The sequence below is a fragment of the Gigantopelta aegis genome, chromosome 3 (genome assembly GCF_016097555.1).
Source record: "Gigantopelta aegis isolate Gae_Host chromosome 3, Gae_host_genome, whole genome shotgun sequence".
NCBI lineage: Eukaryota > Metazoa > Mollusca > Gastropoda > Neomphalida > Peltospiridae > Gigantopelta > Gigantopelta aegis.
Genome location: NC_054701.1, coordinates 69708761 through 69726078, shown reverse-complemented (window position 1 = coordinate 69726078; position 17318 = coordinate 69708761). Strand labels below are relative to the sequence as shown.

The 17318-nt window shown below is 40.1% G+C and overlaps 2 protein-coding genes across 3 annotated transcripts in view; both read right to left on the bottom strand.

The window, feature by feature from the left end:
• Positions 1–3309, bottom strand: part of LOC121368987 (NACHT domain- and WD repeat-containing protein 1-like) — a 17307-nt gene extending 13998 nt beyond the window's left edge. For both annotated transcript variants that reach the window (XR_005957535.1, XM_041493772.1), the window contains exons 1-3: positions 2930–3309; positions 1760–1912; positions 444–593 (exon numbers count right to left, since the gene is read on the bottom strand). Coding sequence is in view for 1 of the 2 variants with exons in the window: in XM_041493772.1 (XP_041349706.1) it covers positions 444–593; positions 1760–1912; positions 2930–3089 (463 nt within the window). In the remaining variant the exon portion in view is untranslated. The remainder of the gene's footprint in view (positions 1–443; positions 594–1759; positions 1913–2929) is intronic.
• The window catches only part of LOC121368813 (NACHT and WD repeat domain-containing protein 2-like), a 22856-nt gene continuing 8667 nt past the window's right edge, over positions 3130–17318 (bottom strand). Inside the window, exons 4-12 of the mRNA XM_041493558.1 lie at positions 16624–16739; positions 15517–15728; positions 14505–14633; positions 9230–9358; positions 8136–8347; positions 7317–7462; positions 6296–6404; positions 3847–4059; positions 3130–3165 (exon numbers count right to left, since the gene is read on the bottom strand). Of these exons, the coding sequence (XP_041349492.1) occupies positions 3130–3165; positions 3847–4059; positions 6296–6404; positions 7317–7462; positions 8136–8347; positions 9230–9358; positions 14505–14633; positions 15517–15728; positions 16624–16739 (1302 nt within the window). The remainder of the gene's footprint in view (positions 3166–3846; positions 4060–6295; positions 6405–7316; positions 7463–8135; positions 8348–9229; positions 9359–14504; positions 14634–15516; positions 15729–16623; positions 16740–17318) is intronic.

Below are 17318 nucleotides of genomic sequence, written 5' to 3'. Positions count from 1 at the left end.
GTAGTATGTTCTCCACCTCTACAACATGAGAAATGTAGATTGAATTAAGAAAAGAAGGAAATCTTTTATTTAACGACACACTCAACACATTTTATTTACAGTTATATGGCGCTGTCGCCACTTCATGGGCTACTCTTTTCGATTAGCAGCAAGGGATCTTTTATATGCACCATCCCACAGACATGATAGCACATACCACAGCCTTTGATATATCAGTCGTGGTGCACTGGCTGGAACGAGAAATAGCCCAATGGGCCCATCGATAGGGATCGATCCTAGACCGACTGCACATCAAGCGAGCGCTTTACCACTGGGCTACGTCCCGCCCATCATACTGAATTAAATGTTGATCTACAAAAGGACTCGTGCCAGAAACTATTACTCTCTTTACTATACTAGAAGTGTAGATTTTATTAGATGATGACGTAAGAGATATGACGTACCTTCAGCCCAGGTACCTGCAAAGAAATCTGCCAGACCGGCGTGCAGGCCTTGGCTAACTCGCTGGTTTACACAGTAGCGAGTTTTAGCAGCTTCCAGAAACAGACGGTGATACCAGAAGAACACCCGGACACCATCAGCACCACGATCAACTGTAGTGGAAATAAAATACAACAGCATTCAAAATCCAAGCCCGAGTACTGTGACTGTAAGATAGCTAGACGGACATGTAATGAGAGTATATAACCTTCCAAATGTCCGTCTAGCTCTCTTACAGTCACAGTACTCGGGATAGAGCAAAATGTGCTAACCCGAGACCTGTTTACCATGTATTTCCATCATTCTACCTTCAAAATTAGTTGTAATCTGTGCAAAAATGCGTAGTGATTCGTTTGCAACCATATACAGCTGTTTGGCAGCAATGCCAACAGGCAGATTCGAACATTTTCATTTAATTCGGGCAAAAGCACGCCTGCCCCTTTACAAAAATGGGAACCCGTACGCCTATGTCGACGTGGTCAGTACATTGATCAGTCAGCTGGGGCGGATCTAGATGGGGGGGGGGGTCCCAAGGTGTCCGGACTCCCCCCACCACCTCAAATTTGAGAAGTTCCCCTTTTATTTGGGATTTTTAGGTTTTTTACAAATTTATTTATTCTGTCAATGTATAGAACACTGTAGAATACGTCTGCCAGCGTCCCTGTTGTAGCACTATTATATTATGGTCCATGTGAACCGTGTGTAATTTTTCAATAGTGCCTTTTCATAATGTTATGGTGCCCTTTTTGTCTTGCCTCATCAAAAAAGCTGGATCCACCCCAGGTCAGTATAGTGTGATCTAGTTAAAATGTGATCTCTCTCACGTTCACATTATGTTATGCACAGATACCCCCAAACAATAAATCCTGGGCCTTATGGTTATATATTATAATTAAATTATGTATACTATATAATATATAATCATGGAAACCCGGATGTGTTGTTTGGGAGTACCTTTACTCTTTACAATATAATGTATAACAATAGGACCCCGGGTGTGTTGTTTGGGTTGGGTTGGGTTGGTGTTTGTGTGTTGTGTGTGTGTGTGTGTGTGTGTGTAGGGGGGGGGGGGTAATTGTGATTTTATGCTGCATATTCATGTGGACATTAGGGCAAGCTAAATATTTTCAGGTCAAATTCTATCCACCGTAAATGCTATGCCATATGCACATTACAATGACATTTAAATGTAATTTTTGATAATATTTACATAAAAGAGGTTATTAAACAGCAAGGGTGTAACATTCATCTAAGATTACATAACTGAAAAAATAACTACCTAAATAATTCCCCAATTCGTTTTTCAGCCTGACTAAAAGAAGGGGAGGTAATCGGCGAATAGAAGGGGTCCAATAAGTGAAGAGTTCATCCAATACGTCATCGTCACATGACAACACATCCTCCAGTTCGCTGTCTGATAGCCCAGATTTACCTGGAGAAGAAAAACGAAAGATAATAATTTGATGCTAGATTAATAATAATAATGAGTACATGTATAAAATATAATATAATACAGCACAATACAACAGTACACTTTCGATATTAACGTGGCTGACAACAGAGTTAGTCTCTACCACGACCATATCCATGAACTTGAATATCCAAATATGTAATAGCGCCGTGACCGTACCTAAGGAGGAGGCATTCACGACACTAATAATAAATAAAAACATTAACACTTACATTGTCTTGCTATACGTAACTAAACTCGAAACTTAAAAGGTATACAATCCTAATCACATATTCCTTTCAAACACGGTTCAAAACCGAATCCAGAAAAGAAGAAGAAATGCTTTATTGAACAATATTTTAATTATGGTTATATGGTGTCTCAAGTGTGGTTAAAGCTGTATCCTAACCGGACGCGAGCGATTATTTTAATTATTATTATTATTTCAGTCGCCGTATCCTTACCGCACGCGTACGACGCGACAGATTGATGTAGTCGAGCGCGCGACATAGTGCCGATAGGAATGGTTTCTATTTTTCTCGCGCGACACTAACGACAAATATATATATATATTTTTTTTAAATGGAGACTGTCGTTATGATCGCGTCTGGTTAGGATATAAATATTATCGCATTGCTCGTATCGCACGCATCGTTCGCGTAGCACGAGTCCGGTTAGGATACAGCTTAAGACAGTACAAATCACCGCCGTTGTTAGATCAGTTGTGGAGCACTATATGGAACGAGAAATAGCTCAATGTGCCCACCGACGGGGATCGATCCTAGACCAATCGTATATCAAGCGAGCGGTTTACTACAAAGAAACAAACAACAAAATAACTCCTCCCGCTCCCTCCCCGCAAACACAACACACACACACCCCTCCCAAAAAAAAAAATCCCCCGATCCAATAATATTAGAATTATTTCCACTTTTCATTTTATTTATATAAAATCATCTCTATACACAAACAATTTTTCGTGCATGACTAAACACCTACTTATAGTAAGATAGCCCAGTGCCTTGGAGACGAATATTTTCCCGTGAAGTTTTTCGATTTTTTCAAAAAGAGTATTGATGCTTTGACCGATGGTATATTGCAACACTGTGATGTCAGCCGGGGTGAACGACCGCCACTGGCAGGCCTGGTCGACTGACATCTTGAGGAAGAGTGGAAGCGGACACCTCTGGAATGCGGCTTCAACGACCTTCCTCTGTGATGGTGTCAACTGCCGTCTGCGATATGAGAGACACGCATCCAGGATATGGATCACCTCTTCATCAGACAGCTTGGGAATGCTGATGTATTGCGAAGTCGTTGGAAATAGCACCTGTTTGAAAGAAGAGAAAAGGAAGGTTTAAAATATATAAAAAAAATTGTAACCCCCCCCCCCCACACACACACACAAGAAGGAGAAGAAGAAAAAAGATACCCATGATATTTACAATAATTGCAGATGATTGTAGTTAGATAAAAAATTATATATTACAATAACAATAATTGTAACAATAATCTCCCGCCAAAAACCCACAACCGACTGTTACAACAATAACAGCAGCAGCAGCAGTACCACCACCACCAGCAGCAGCAACAGCAGCAGCAGCAGCAGCAGCAGCAAAACAACAACAATAGTAACATCAATAAAAAAAATAGCAAAATAAAATTACATTGTGGCATTCAACATATGTAATGAAGATGACACACCAACATAATATTAAATTTAGAGGCTGAGAGACACGTGACATGATTACAAAAACGTTATCAAAATTATTAAATACATCAAAATATACTAGTCCAGGATATAAATACGATATTATACATCCGAGTAATTACGTATTACATGACCGTCAATGCAGCCATTAGTTCACAGACATACTTTGGCAATATTTGATAATACATATTTCTTTCAAGTTTACCTTAAGTCGTGGAAATATTTCGTACTTTGCTTCAGTCAGTGTTGATATAACCATCTTAACGTATTCTGGTAGTTGCCTTGGTAACCACGTCAACTGTCTGGCGCCCCCTGCTGTATCGAGTTGGTCGAGGGAGTCAAAGAACAGTGCCAGGGGTCTGTCCTTCGTGCCAAAACTGAGCGTGTCCTGGAACAGCTGGAACAAGTCTTTGACGTCCTGGAATAGTGATAGCAGGGACTAAACAGGACTGTCTTCTAGGAAAGGGTGTACAGCTTTAGAACATGGAACCTACAATTCTAAATTACGGAAACATGCTTTATACACATGTTAGTCGATCTGACACCAAGAAGACAGTCCGACGCCATATAACGATAAATAACATGTGTTGAGTGCGTCGTTAAATAAAACATTTCCTTCCTTCCTTCTTTCCTTCGTAGAAGACAAAGATATTGTCCCCATTCATGACTAAATAAATGTAAATTGGTTGTACACAAAAGTTTGGGGACACTTTAGAGCTGCACGGGAGAGTTGCGTGTATCTGTCTCCAGCACCCTCCCTCCCCCCAAAATGGCTATGTGCCTGGACAACTGCATTAACATGGAATAAAAGTTAGCATACGATACGGACGGGATAAAAGATGGGAAGCTCCCTATCTTTGATCGTTTTCATTTCCCTTTTCTCCTTTAAGATCCACATTTATTTTCTACTATGATAGTGACTCCCAGTATTTTGCCTACTCCACAATCTTCAGTATGTGTTAACATTTAAGAATTTAGAATGAAGCATCAGCTTCTGTTTTGTTCCTGTGACGCACTATTCTTCGATGTCCTATTATAGGTCTTATACACTTACAATCTGTCGTGCGAAAAAAAAAAAAAAAAAAAAAAAAAAAAGATTTAAAAAAAAAAAGATTAAAAAAACAAATTTTAAAAAAAGAAGAGAAAAGGTATATCTTCTGCATGGGTGAAATTATTGTTCGTCATAATTATAATAATACAATGTTAGCTATTTAAAAAACAGAAAATAAAGGCACACATTTAGACAAGAAAACAACAGACAAGTAGAAGAAGAAGAAGAAGAAGAAGAAGAAGAAAAAGAAGAAAAAACCTTCCAACAAAACTCACCACCGTACTTCCATTTGAATTTTGCAAATAGTAATTGTATTATAGGATGAAGAGTCGAGATTGCGGCTTTAGTATGATAACTTCAAAAAACAAATCACATCTAGTATTATGATGAGACATTTGCAATTACATACACTCACTGTAGCATTTTATGTTCGTACACCCACTATATCCCATAACAGGCACGGCGGAGAAGGGGAAAGGTGGGGCTGGGGGCCTAGCTCTAGTACCCCCAATAATTCTGAATAAAAAATATTAATGGTGGTAAATCTTAAGGCACATATGAATTTTACTTATAGAATGCAGGAAATTGCATTTCAGAACATCTAGTTTTCAAAAGTTTATGGAGAAGCATAGGGTGGCAATAAACGGGAGCAGGAAAGCATTAACCAAGGGCAGGGTGGCAATAAACGGGAGCAGGAAGGCGTTAACCAGGAGCAGGGTGGCAATAAACGGAAGCAGGAGGGCGTTAACCAGGAGCAGGGTGGCAATAAACGGGAGCAGGAAGGCGTTAACCAGGAGCAGGGTGGCAATAAACGGAAGCAGGAAGGCGTTAACCAAGGGCAGGGTGGCAATAAACGGAAGCAGGAAGGCGTTAACCAAGGGCAGGGTGGCAATAAACGGAAGCAGGAAGGCGTTAACCAAGGGCAGGGTAGCAATAAACGGGAGCAGGAAGGCGTTAACCAGGAGCAGGGTGGCAATAAACGGAAGCAGGAAGGCGTTAACCAAGGGCAGGGTGGCAATAAACGGAAGCAGGAAGGCGTTAACCAAGGGCAGGGTGGCAATAAACGGAAGCAGGAAGGCGTTAACCAAGGGCAGGGTAGCAATAAACGGGAGCAGGAAGGCGTTAACCAGGAGCAGGGTGGCAATAAACGGGAGCAGGAAGGCGTTAACCAGGAGCAGGGTGGCAATAAACGGGAGCAGGAAGGCGTTAACCAGGAGTAGGGTGGCAATAAACGGGAGCAGGAAGGCGTTAACCACGGGCAGGGTGGCAATAAACGGGAGCAGGAAGCCGTTAACCAGGAGCAGGGTGGCAATAAACGGGAGCAGGAAGGCGTTAACCAGGAGCAGGGTGGCAATAAACGGGAGCAGGAAGACGTTAACCAGGAGTAGGGTGGCAATAAACGGGAGCAGGAAGGCGTTAACCACGGGCAGGGTGGCAATAAACGGGAGCAGGAAGGCGTTAATCGGGGGCAATGCGGCAATAAACGGGAGACGGGTGGCGATAATCAGGGTCAAGGCGCTGAGCTCATCAATGTATTGCTAGCTCAAAAGGTATGTCATATGTATCCATTTAATTGTCATTTGATAATTCAATATTTACATACCATTGGCATCTCACTTTTTATATCCACGCCATATATTCTTCTGATTTGCAATATTACACTTGTCAGCAGAGAGGCTATGTTAGAGCTGTCGGGAGTCGTACCTAAAAATCTACAATTGAAATCAAAACATGTGTTATATAACAAACAAAAAATTAAAATTATAGTAATTGTTTATTAAATGCAATTTCTATTTGTCCGTAGTACGTATGCGTCTACGTATATATATACTCAACAACGAAAGTTTAGGAAATTTCTTTTAGTACGTCGAAATTTGCCATGGTTGAATAAACTTAAAAGAAAACCAGGTCCTCCTGTTGTGTTAAGGCAAAGGTTGATGAGTTTATGTTGTTTGTAAATGGTAAACATTTCAGATGTGAATACTAATTAATAAAAAATAGGTTCATTTATAAATGTCATGCCATTTCTTTTAACATTAGCTAAACTTTCGTTGTTGAGTATATATAATCCATAATACACAGTGATCGCAGACGCGTACGGAGTCGTATAAATGAAATATACTTAATGTATTTGCATATAAAGTGATTTTTTTTATGGATTACGCATTGCGGGTTATGCATACCTATATATACACGGGTTCCGGACAAATGGGGTTTCAAACAAATGGAATTTGAGATTATACACCAAAAAAAGGTTTGTTTTGTTTAACGACACCACTAGAGCACATTGATTTATTAATCATCGGCTATTAGATGTCAAACATTTGATAATTTTGACATATAGTCTTAGACAGGAAACCCGCTACATTTTTCCATTAGTAGCAAGGGATCTTTTATATGCACCATCCCACAGACAGGATAGCAAATACCACTGCCTTTGATATATACAAGTCGTGGTGCACTGGCTGGAACAAAAAAATAACCCAATAGGCCCACCGACGGGAATCGAGCCCAAACCGACCGCGCATCAAGCGAGCGCTTTACAACTGAGCTACGTCCCGTCCTTATAACAGCAGCAAGTAAATACCCAGGTATTGTATAAAATGACAGTGCACATAGATTACCTAATGATGATATTTCCCCGCGTGCCCAGCACGCGCCACGTGTTTCGTACAGCCGCCGCCATGATGCAAGTCTTCCCAGAGCCAGACTCTCCGTGAAGTATCAGAGGGAAGTCAGATTTCGAATCCTTCAGGTAGTAGCTGATTCTCTGTTCAAAGAATAAAACAAACAAAAGAAACCTGAGGCACAACTTCTGTTCCTGAAAAGCACTCTCTGAGAGTCAACATCGGTTTATGAGAAATTGCAGCGAGCATCTAAGATCGTTACACTAAGTGGGTTTTTTTAAGCCATCGATCTTGAGCTAAGTAAGTACAGGGTTCGCATCTTGACATCTTAGCTCACATATAGAGCGTGTTTTATGGGCCCAATGGGTAGCTGTAAGGTCACTACACCGACTCTGTCTCGTTAAACACTAATTCATATCCTGGACAAACAACGCAGAGAACTAATACCTTAATTTGATATAAGTAGGATAAAAGTTAAAATAAAAAGGAACAAAAAAACAAAAAAACAAACGGCATTTAAAAAAAAACCCCCCACAAAACACAACACCTTCCATACCCCCAAAAAAACCCCAACAACCCCACAACAACAACAACAAATAAACAAACAATAACCCCCCAAACACCTCCCACCCCCCAAAAACATTCAGAAAACCCCACCCCAAAACCAAAGACAAATTTAAAAAAAGAAGAAAAAACCCCCAACCAAACCCACGCAAAACAACAACAAAAAACCCAAACAAAAACCCAAACAAACAAACAAACAAAATCCCCCAAAACATTACAAATCGTTAGTAAAAGTTGCGCGGTTATACCCACCTTTAAAGTGTCGTTGCGACCTTGGAAAGCTCTACATTTCTCCTGACAGAACAGCGTGTGCTGGACAACCTCCTCAATGTGAGGGTCATCCAGCTTCGCCTTCTCCCTCGTCTGTATGGCGTCGTCTATCATCGCCGACAGTTTGTACTCGAAGTCTTGACACAGTTTGTTGAGGTATGTCTTGTGCTCATCGTTTTCGTCTGGATCAATACCTTTAATAAGTGAAACACTTATACTCCTGATCTTAAACATCACTCCGCAACAAGCGACCCATAGTTAATAGCAAACAATTTAATTCTAAACGAAGTAGAGAAAATGGTAAACAATTTTGAATATGAAAGTTGAAACAGAAGGTAGGGTTTTTATGAGAGAAAGAGAGAGAGAGGTCAATTAGGTGTTAAATATATGTTAATTGTGAAATGAGAGAGAGAGCGAGAGAGAGAGAGAGAGAGAGAGAGAGAGAGAGAGAGAGAGAGAGAGAGAGAGAGAGAGAGAGAGAGAGAGAGGTCCTAGAAAAAAAGCCCCACAGAAATAAAACAGTTATGAAAGTCTATGGCTCCTAAGAAATGGAGGTCTATTACGACTTCTCTTCCTAGGAACCGAGGTCCGTTACGTTCCTTATGGGTAGTACTAAACCAGCTGGGTCAAAGTTCGAGGTGCACCCAACTTTTGATAGAGAAGTGAACACCACAAGTCCTGTGATTGGTGATAAATGTGAGTGTGTTGGTTGTAAAATGTAATAGTTACAGCTGGGCAAAAAATGTATGGGGTACATGTAAAAAAAGTACTCAAATTTTGTGCGGAACTAGGGTAGTCATAGACGCTACCCGTTATCTCAGAAATGAGCAGCTTGATCCCGATTTTTTTTCTGATTCACTTTAAGGGTGAGAGGTGGTAGTATTTAAATCCGTGGCGTTTATGTCGGTTGTAACTCTGCAGGGAAGGGATTTTAGCCACATATGTTACTATTGTTGTCTATGGGATTTGATTTGGTAGTATGCACCCTTTACACCGGTATGTCCGTTTCATCATTCCGCGAAACTTAACAAATAGGCCTACGGGAAATGATTGTGTGATACCCAGGTTGCACATACCTGACGGAGACCACGAGACGGTGTATCGCACAATGTTGTCTCTCGGCAGTATCCTGAACAGTTTGTTGTCTCTCAGGTTAACGAGTCTATTTCTGGAATCTTTAACCGAGTCTCCGCTCCCCACGCAGTCTGCAAATAAACAATTATAGGATTACATATATTATAAGAGATAGCCATCCTACCAACAAACCAGACATCAATACGTCAGTCCGTTTGTTCGTCCGTCAACCCGTCCCTCCATCCGTTCGTCCAGCCGTCCGTCCCTCCATCCGTTCATTCATCCCTCCATCCATCCGTGCTTCCGTCCGCCCGTTTGTCTGATGGTTTGATCGAGGTCGAATGTAAAGCAGGCAAGATCTCTACCAATGAGCTGATCTCCGACTCCGCCCATCCATCCATCCATCCATCCATCCATCCACCCACCTACCCAGCTACCCACCCACCACATTACATAATGCTAAAAAAAAAAATGTTATTATAAGGTGTGTGGTGTTCTATTGTTAAAGGGAGACAACTAGAGTTGTCGGTTCGAGTTGTCTGTTCGTCGCACCAACCATGCCTGAAATACGAGAGTGTACAAGTTGTTCGAATAAATCCGTTGAGGATGAATACCGAGTATGTCATCGATTGCTAATACTACATGCTGATGATAAATAAGTACATATACTCGACTCTACTACTACAATTTGGCGACGAGGATTAACGATTACCATGGGGGACAACGAAAACGGTTCTTTGCAAACTTTTCTCATTTCGGCACCTGCGCCATTTATGCCTGTTCCGGGGAAACAAGTAATTCCGTGGACTCAGTGGAAACGTATGTTTCTGAATTACCTACTCGCTTCAGATGCAGAATCGGCTACACCAGAACGAAAAAAAGCCATATTGTTACATTCGCTCGGAGTTGAAGGCCAGCGTATTTTCTATTCATTACCGGTAACGGCCGAAGACGCCGATAACCCGTACATTCAGGCTATGAAAACATTGGATAAACATTTTTGTCCGAAGGTAAATGTGGTTCCTGAACGATACCGCTTTAGACAACGAGCACAGTTACCCGGTGAATCGGTTGATTCCTACATTTCAGCGCTACGAGAGTTAGCTACGACTTGTGCTTTCCGAGATTTTGAGAATGAAATGTACCGTGACCAGTTGGTTGAAAAAACCAATTCAACGCGAATTCGAGAGCGATTATTGTTGGAGTCTAACTTGGATATTGATAAAGCAATGGAAATCGCAAGACATATCGAGAATGCAGTTAAAGATGCAAAGTCTATGTCTGCACCGACGGGAAATGACAGTTACACATTTAAAGGTGCATGTTCCAAAATTAACACACAGAAGAGACAATACAGTAAACCAAAAACTCGGAACATTCAGTGTTTCAGATGCGGATCCAATCAACATTTGGCGAACAACCCAACATGCAAAGCCAAGAATATGAGATGTTCATCCTGCAAGAAAATGGGACATTTGCAAGTTGTTTGTAAAAGCAAAAGTGCAGTTCGACAGCTTGAGTGTGAACAACCAAGTGATACGAGTTCCGAGGGACCCAGCTTCGAAGTGTTGGCAACTGACAAAGCAAGTGCAAACAAGAAAGTAGTTCAGTGTGACATTTCGGTTAATTCTGTGAACTTAAAACTTGTTGTTGATACAGCGTCTGATGTGTCTCTTATGTCACTGAAACTTTTTAAGAAACATTTTGACACAAATGCAATAGAACAGTGTAAGGCTAGCATTACTAGTTATTCCAACCACAAGGTAGGAGTAATAGGTAGCTTTCATGCAATGGTTTGCTTCAAGGGTCAGGTTTCACAAGGCACATTTTACATTGTACAGTCAGGTACCAGTCTACTGGGTAAGGATATTATTCAGACACTAGACATAGGTATTCATGGGGGGTCTTTGACCTGCTTTGCGACCCGAGGCAATGCAAGCTCTGATGAACCTAAATCAGATTCGGTGAGTATCCCTGACAGATTCCCACAGCTGTTTAGTGATAAGATTGGAAAGGTTAAGGGCTTTAAACACAAAATCAAAGTGCGTTCAGATGTTAAGCCTGTGCAACAAAAATTGCGCCGATTGCCATTTGCAGTGCGTAATGCTGTTTCTGCCGAGCTGAAGAAATTGGAAAATTCTGATATCATAGAACGTATTGATGCAAGTGAATGGATTTCTCCTATCGTGGTAGCATGGAAAAAAGATGGCTCAGTCCGTGTATGCGTAGATTTGAGAAAACCTAATGAAGCCATTATAGAGGATAGGTATCCACTTCCTAATATTGACGAAATGATAAGTGAAATGCATGGTGCAACCCATTTTTCAAAGCTTGATTTGAAATCCGCCTACCATCAACTTGAATTGGTGGAAAGCAGCCGAGATCTGACGGCATTCATTACACATGAAGGTCTGTTCCGTTTTAAGCGTGTTTGCTTCGGTCTTTCTTCTGCACCATCATGTTTTCAAAAAATGATGTCTACAATTTTGTGCAATGTTCCAGGTGTTCAGTGTTTCATTGACGACGTGATTGTTTACGGCCGAACTAAAGCTGAACATGATCGCAACTTGAACTTGGTACTCCAGCGGTTGACTGATGCTGGTTTGACGTTGAATGACAAGTGTGAGTTCAATGTTCCATCCCTTACAGTTTTGGGTCATGTGATCTCGAAGGACGGTGTGCGTCCAAACCCTGATTTAGTCAAAGCCATTTCTGATGCACCTGTACCGACTAATAAGGATCAGTTGAGGTCTGTTTTAGGGCTCTGCGGTTACTATTCCAAATTTGTGCCAAACTTTGCAGCGCGTGTACAACCGATGCGATGTATTCAAACTGCTGAGAAATTCAAATGGACTGAAGAAGCTAACAAAGCTTTCAAGGACATTAAGTCTGCTATAGTTAACAGCCCTGCTCTTGCTCTATTCGATCCATACCTTGATATCATTGTAACTACAGATGCTAGTGGATATGGTTTAGGTGCAACACTCACACAGGTGAAAAATGGTTCAGAAGTTATAGTTGCATGCGCATCTCGCAGTCTAACTGCATTAGAATTGAAATATTCTGTGGGAGAGCGTGAAGCTTTAGCATGCGTATGGGCAGTAGAAAAGTGGCATACATATTTGTGGGGTCGTAGATTCACTTTGCGTACAGATCACCAAGCACTTGTGACACTGTTGAGTTCAAAAGGGACGGGTCACAAACCAATGCGAATTGCGCGATGGGCAATGCGGTTGTTACACTACACATATGACATACAGTACAAACCCGGTGTTCAAAATAAAGTGCCGGATGCACTTTCTAGATTGCCATTGTCTACAAGTAAAGACAAAATCCAGGATGAGGATGAGGCTGAGGCTGTGTGCCAACTTTGGTTTGAACATGTAGAACATAACATTGCGATAACCAGAGAACGTTTACAGCGAGCAACGTCTGAGAGCTCGATTTGTACTCGTATTTCCCAATACATTCAGAATGGATGGCCTTGTACAAAAACAGAAATTATTAATGATCTGAAACCATTCTTTCAGGTGAAAGATGAGTTGTCTGTACATGACGGCATTATTTTCCGTGGGGAACGGGTGATAGTGCCAGATGAACTTTGTGCACATGTGGTGAACTTGGCACATGAAAGTCATCAAGGTATAGTGCGTACAAAACAGAGGCTGAGAGATTTGTATTGGTGGCCAAAGATGGATATTCAGGTTACTGAGCTGGTAAAGTCGTGCATTACTTGTCAGTTGAATGACAAATCTGCTGTTACGCGGACAGCACCTACGCAGCCAGTACCACTTCCGAATGCTGCATGGAAAAAAACTTGGTCTCGATTTTGTCGGGCCAGACTATTCTGCACCGCCTGAACGGCGATATATTATTTCCATGATTGATTACAGGAGCAAATGGCCAGAGGTAGCATTCGCTTCGGATATAAGTACCAAAACAGTGCCGAAGTTTCTGGTTACAGTTTTCAGTCGAGAAGGTTATCCCGACGAAATTGTTACAGATAATGGGCCTCAAGTGGTGTCCCATGAATTTGAAGAATTTCTACGACACAGAAATATAAAACACAGGTTTTCTTCGGTTTATCATCCGGAAGGAAACAGTGAGGTTGAACGTTTAAACAAAATTCTGTCCGAAACCATTCAGTCTGCAAGAATTCAGAAAAAGGATGTGAAAAGCACAATGGTACAATTTCTTGGTGCATATAGAGCGACTAAGCATGCTACTACAGGCGAGTCTCCGTCTTTTATGCTGCATGGCCGACATATGCGTACAATGCTTGACATTAAAGGGGTAACGCTTTATCCCAATCCATCTACTAGTACTGAGGTTGAAAATAGAGTGGCAGCGAAACAAGCTAAGAGCAAGGCATATGCTGATAAGCGGAAAGGCACAAAAGCGAGATTTTTCAAACCTGGTGACTATGTTCGCATAAGAAAACCATGGCATGTCAAAAAGGGTGAGAGCAAATTCACTGCACCGATAAAGATTGTTTCTCAGATTAGTCCTTTTACTTACAAAATGGAAAATGGTTCAAATTGGAATGTTAAATTTCTTGCTCCTTTTTATGGTAAAGTACCTAACCAGTTTGATGAGGGGGAAGATGTGTGGTTTGAAACTCAGGTACACAATCACTTTGAACAAAACCATAATCCAAATATACCACAACGTGTTAGAGAACCCAGAGTTCGCAGATTACCTGCATGGACCAAAGACTATGTTATGAAGTGACATGGTTAGATTTGAAGGGTTGAATTGCAGGTAGACAAAAGGTTAATTGAAGTGTTCATTTAACTGAGGGCTTAAAGACTAGTTAGTTTTGAAAATGTTAACATTAATATGGTTTTGCTATTTTAATAGTCAGCTGTTAATAGTTCATAACACTGTCTACTGTTTTATTTCTTACTCAGAATTATCTATTGTTTGTAAGTTTAATTTCAGTTAGATATACCTTGTGAAAGCAATTTTCTTAAGAGAAGGGGAAATGTGGTGTTCTATTGTTAAAGGGAGACAACTAGAGTTGTCGGTTCGAGTTGTCTGTTCGTCGCACCAACCATGCCTGAAATACGAGAGTGTACAAGTTGTTCGAATAAATCCGTTGAGGATGAATACCGAGTATGTCATCGATTGCTAATACTACATGCTGATGATAAATAAGTACATATACTCGACTCTACTACTACAAGGTGAAACTTTAATAAACAATGTGTATTTCTGTCTATCTGTCTGTCTGTCTGTCTGTCTATACTTGGTATAAAACAAGTCTAATATACTGACCAGTGTAGCGACTTAGCGTATAGTCGGGTTCTTGTTCGTCGATGTTCTTTATTTTTCGGTAAAACCAGATTGAACGAGATATATTTTCCTGTGACGAAAGCACACCTCTACTAATTTCAGCTTCTGTTACTGAAAAAATAAATATATTATACAAATTAATGTAGTACATATACCAATGTCCCCTTTGAGCCACTATATGCTAAAAATAAATATATACTTTTAGAGGATAAATAATATTGATCTAAAACAAATGACACATGAAAACAATAAAATGTCATTATAAAAAATAACACGTGTCTAAAAACAACTAGCTTAATAATGTATTAAATATTAGAAATAACCAGCAACATTCTGAAAGTGTCTTGATAGTTTACTGAAGTTATTTGATGTACTGAATTTGTCAAAGTAACGATAAAATGTTAACATTAAACAGGACTGATAATACTTTACAACAACTCTAATAGTGAAAAAGACCGGCCTCGGTGGCGTCGTGGTAGGTCATCGGTCTACAGGCTGGTAGGTACTGGGTTCGGATCCCAGTCGAGGCATGGGATTTTTAATCCAGATACCGACTCCAAACCCTGAGTGAGTGCTCCGCAAGGCTCAATGGGTAAGTGTAAACCACTTGCACCGACCAGTGATCCATAACTGGTTCAACAAAGGCTATGGTTTGTGCTATCCTGCCTGTGGGAAGCGCAAATAAAAGATCCCTTGCTGCCTGTCGTAAATGAGTAGCCTATGTGGCGACAGCGGGTTTCCTCTTAAAAAAGTGTCAGAATGACCATATGTTTGACGTCCAATAGCCGATGATAAGATATAAAATCAATGTGCTCTAGTGGCGTCGTTAAATAAAACAAACTTTACTTTTGTATGTATGATTTTATAAAATGTAATGCAGTTTAGGAAAACGAAGTCTGATTCGGTAGGGGGGGGGGGGTATGTCACGTGTGTCCACACATCCACTCATCTCAGCTTTTTCATGTATCATTTCGTGCATAAGTCTGCCACTTACATGACATTGCATATCTGTCCGCTCGCGTGGTACTCAGCTGTCTGTATGCTGCATTGATTAACGCCCAGTGCATCGTCTGGTTCTCCTGGTTCCATTTTGTTTTCCCCGCCTTTTTCCTCTCCTCGTCATTGGCTAGGAATTCCGGAATCTGAGAACTGATTGGCTGCAGGATATATGTTGATGGAATAGCATTGTCGTCCTTCTTGAACCACCTTCAAAAGTGGTCATAAAGTAAAACAATGTAATCGTTGTTTTTTTGGATAGTGTACAAAAACAATGAGTCATACTGGTTTTCCACAATACATAATTTCTATAATCCAATGGATTTTCACCACCCCGATCAGTGCTCCACGACTGATATATTAAATACCGTGGTATGTGCTTTTCAGCGTTCTGTTTGTGGAGAAATGCATATAAAAGATCCATTGCTGCTATCACGATAATGCAGTGGGTTTCCTCTGAAGACTGTCTGTAGGAGTATTCAAATGTTTGACATCCAGTAGTTCATGTCAAATGAACAATTAAATAATGTGTAGTGGTGTGATTAAACTAAAACACTTTCTAATTTTGGTAGCTGGAAATAATTGTATTACAATAATAATGAAATGGTGAATAACCTTAAAAATAATCATATTTTCAGAAGTACATCCAATTTAAATTATTTTTTCAGCAAGATAAATATGCAGATATATATATATATATATATATATATATATATATATATATATATATATATATATATTACACTTATTTCTGTGTAGTATACTACTGTAAACTGTTCACACGACCAGAGAAAGAAAAAGTGGGTGTGGAATAGTGCAGTTATGTACACCTATCGATGACATGCAAAGGGGAAGAGTCCAAGCCTGGTGCTTATAAAACGTTTAGAGTCTAGACTGGAGACTCTAATAGAGTCTGAGACACTAATGCCATGACAACAAAATTCAAATCATATGTGTGTGACGTCATTAGATATTGAGTCTGGACCCTAAATGTTTTATAAGCACCAGGTCAGGTCAGGCATATTAAGCTGGATTGATCACTGATATTTTAAATACATGTACCGTAGTATTGTTTGTATGATAAAAAAGTACTATTTGTGTTTACCTAAGTAACAACCGTTTTACTTCTTCGTCAAAAATACCATCCATCAGTTTTATAAATTCCGATGCCTCTATCTCTCTTGGGAAATTTCGATATCCGTATTTATGTGACAGGAACGTCTACAATAATAATAATAATAATAATAATAATAATAATAATAACAATAATAATAATCTGTCCATGCATCCATGCATCCATGCATCCATCTACCTATTCATCCACCCATCCATCCATCCATTCATCCATCTACCCATCCATCAATCCATCAATCCATCAATCAATTCTGCATTTATCCACCTATCTCTTATTGGTTTGTTCTTTAAAAATTATTTAAGTATGTAATACATAATACTGATGAAAATGTCTAAATAATAAGACACAAAATATCTTTATAACACATACAATTAAATTAAAACAGCCCGACGTATATAAAGTATTAAAACTAAACATTCTATCCCTATGCTTCCCCCCCCCCTCTCAATTGGTTCCATTGCATATGAAGATGACAATATTAATGTCGGCTCGCAGTTTGTATATGTCCTCCCATAGTCACTAGTGTATAACATTTACTAGAGAACAACGACCTGATGGGGCGGATCCAAAACATTCTTGGGGAGGGTGTGCATCACATAAAGTGCACTTTCCGAAGAATCAGTTTTCAATAAACTGGTAATAAATTCTTTGTATGCAGAATAATT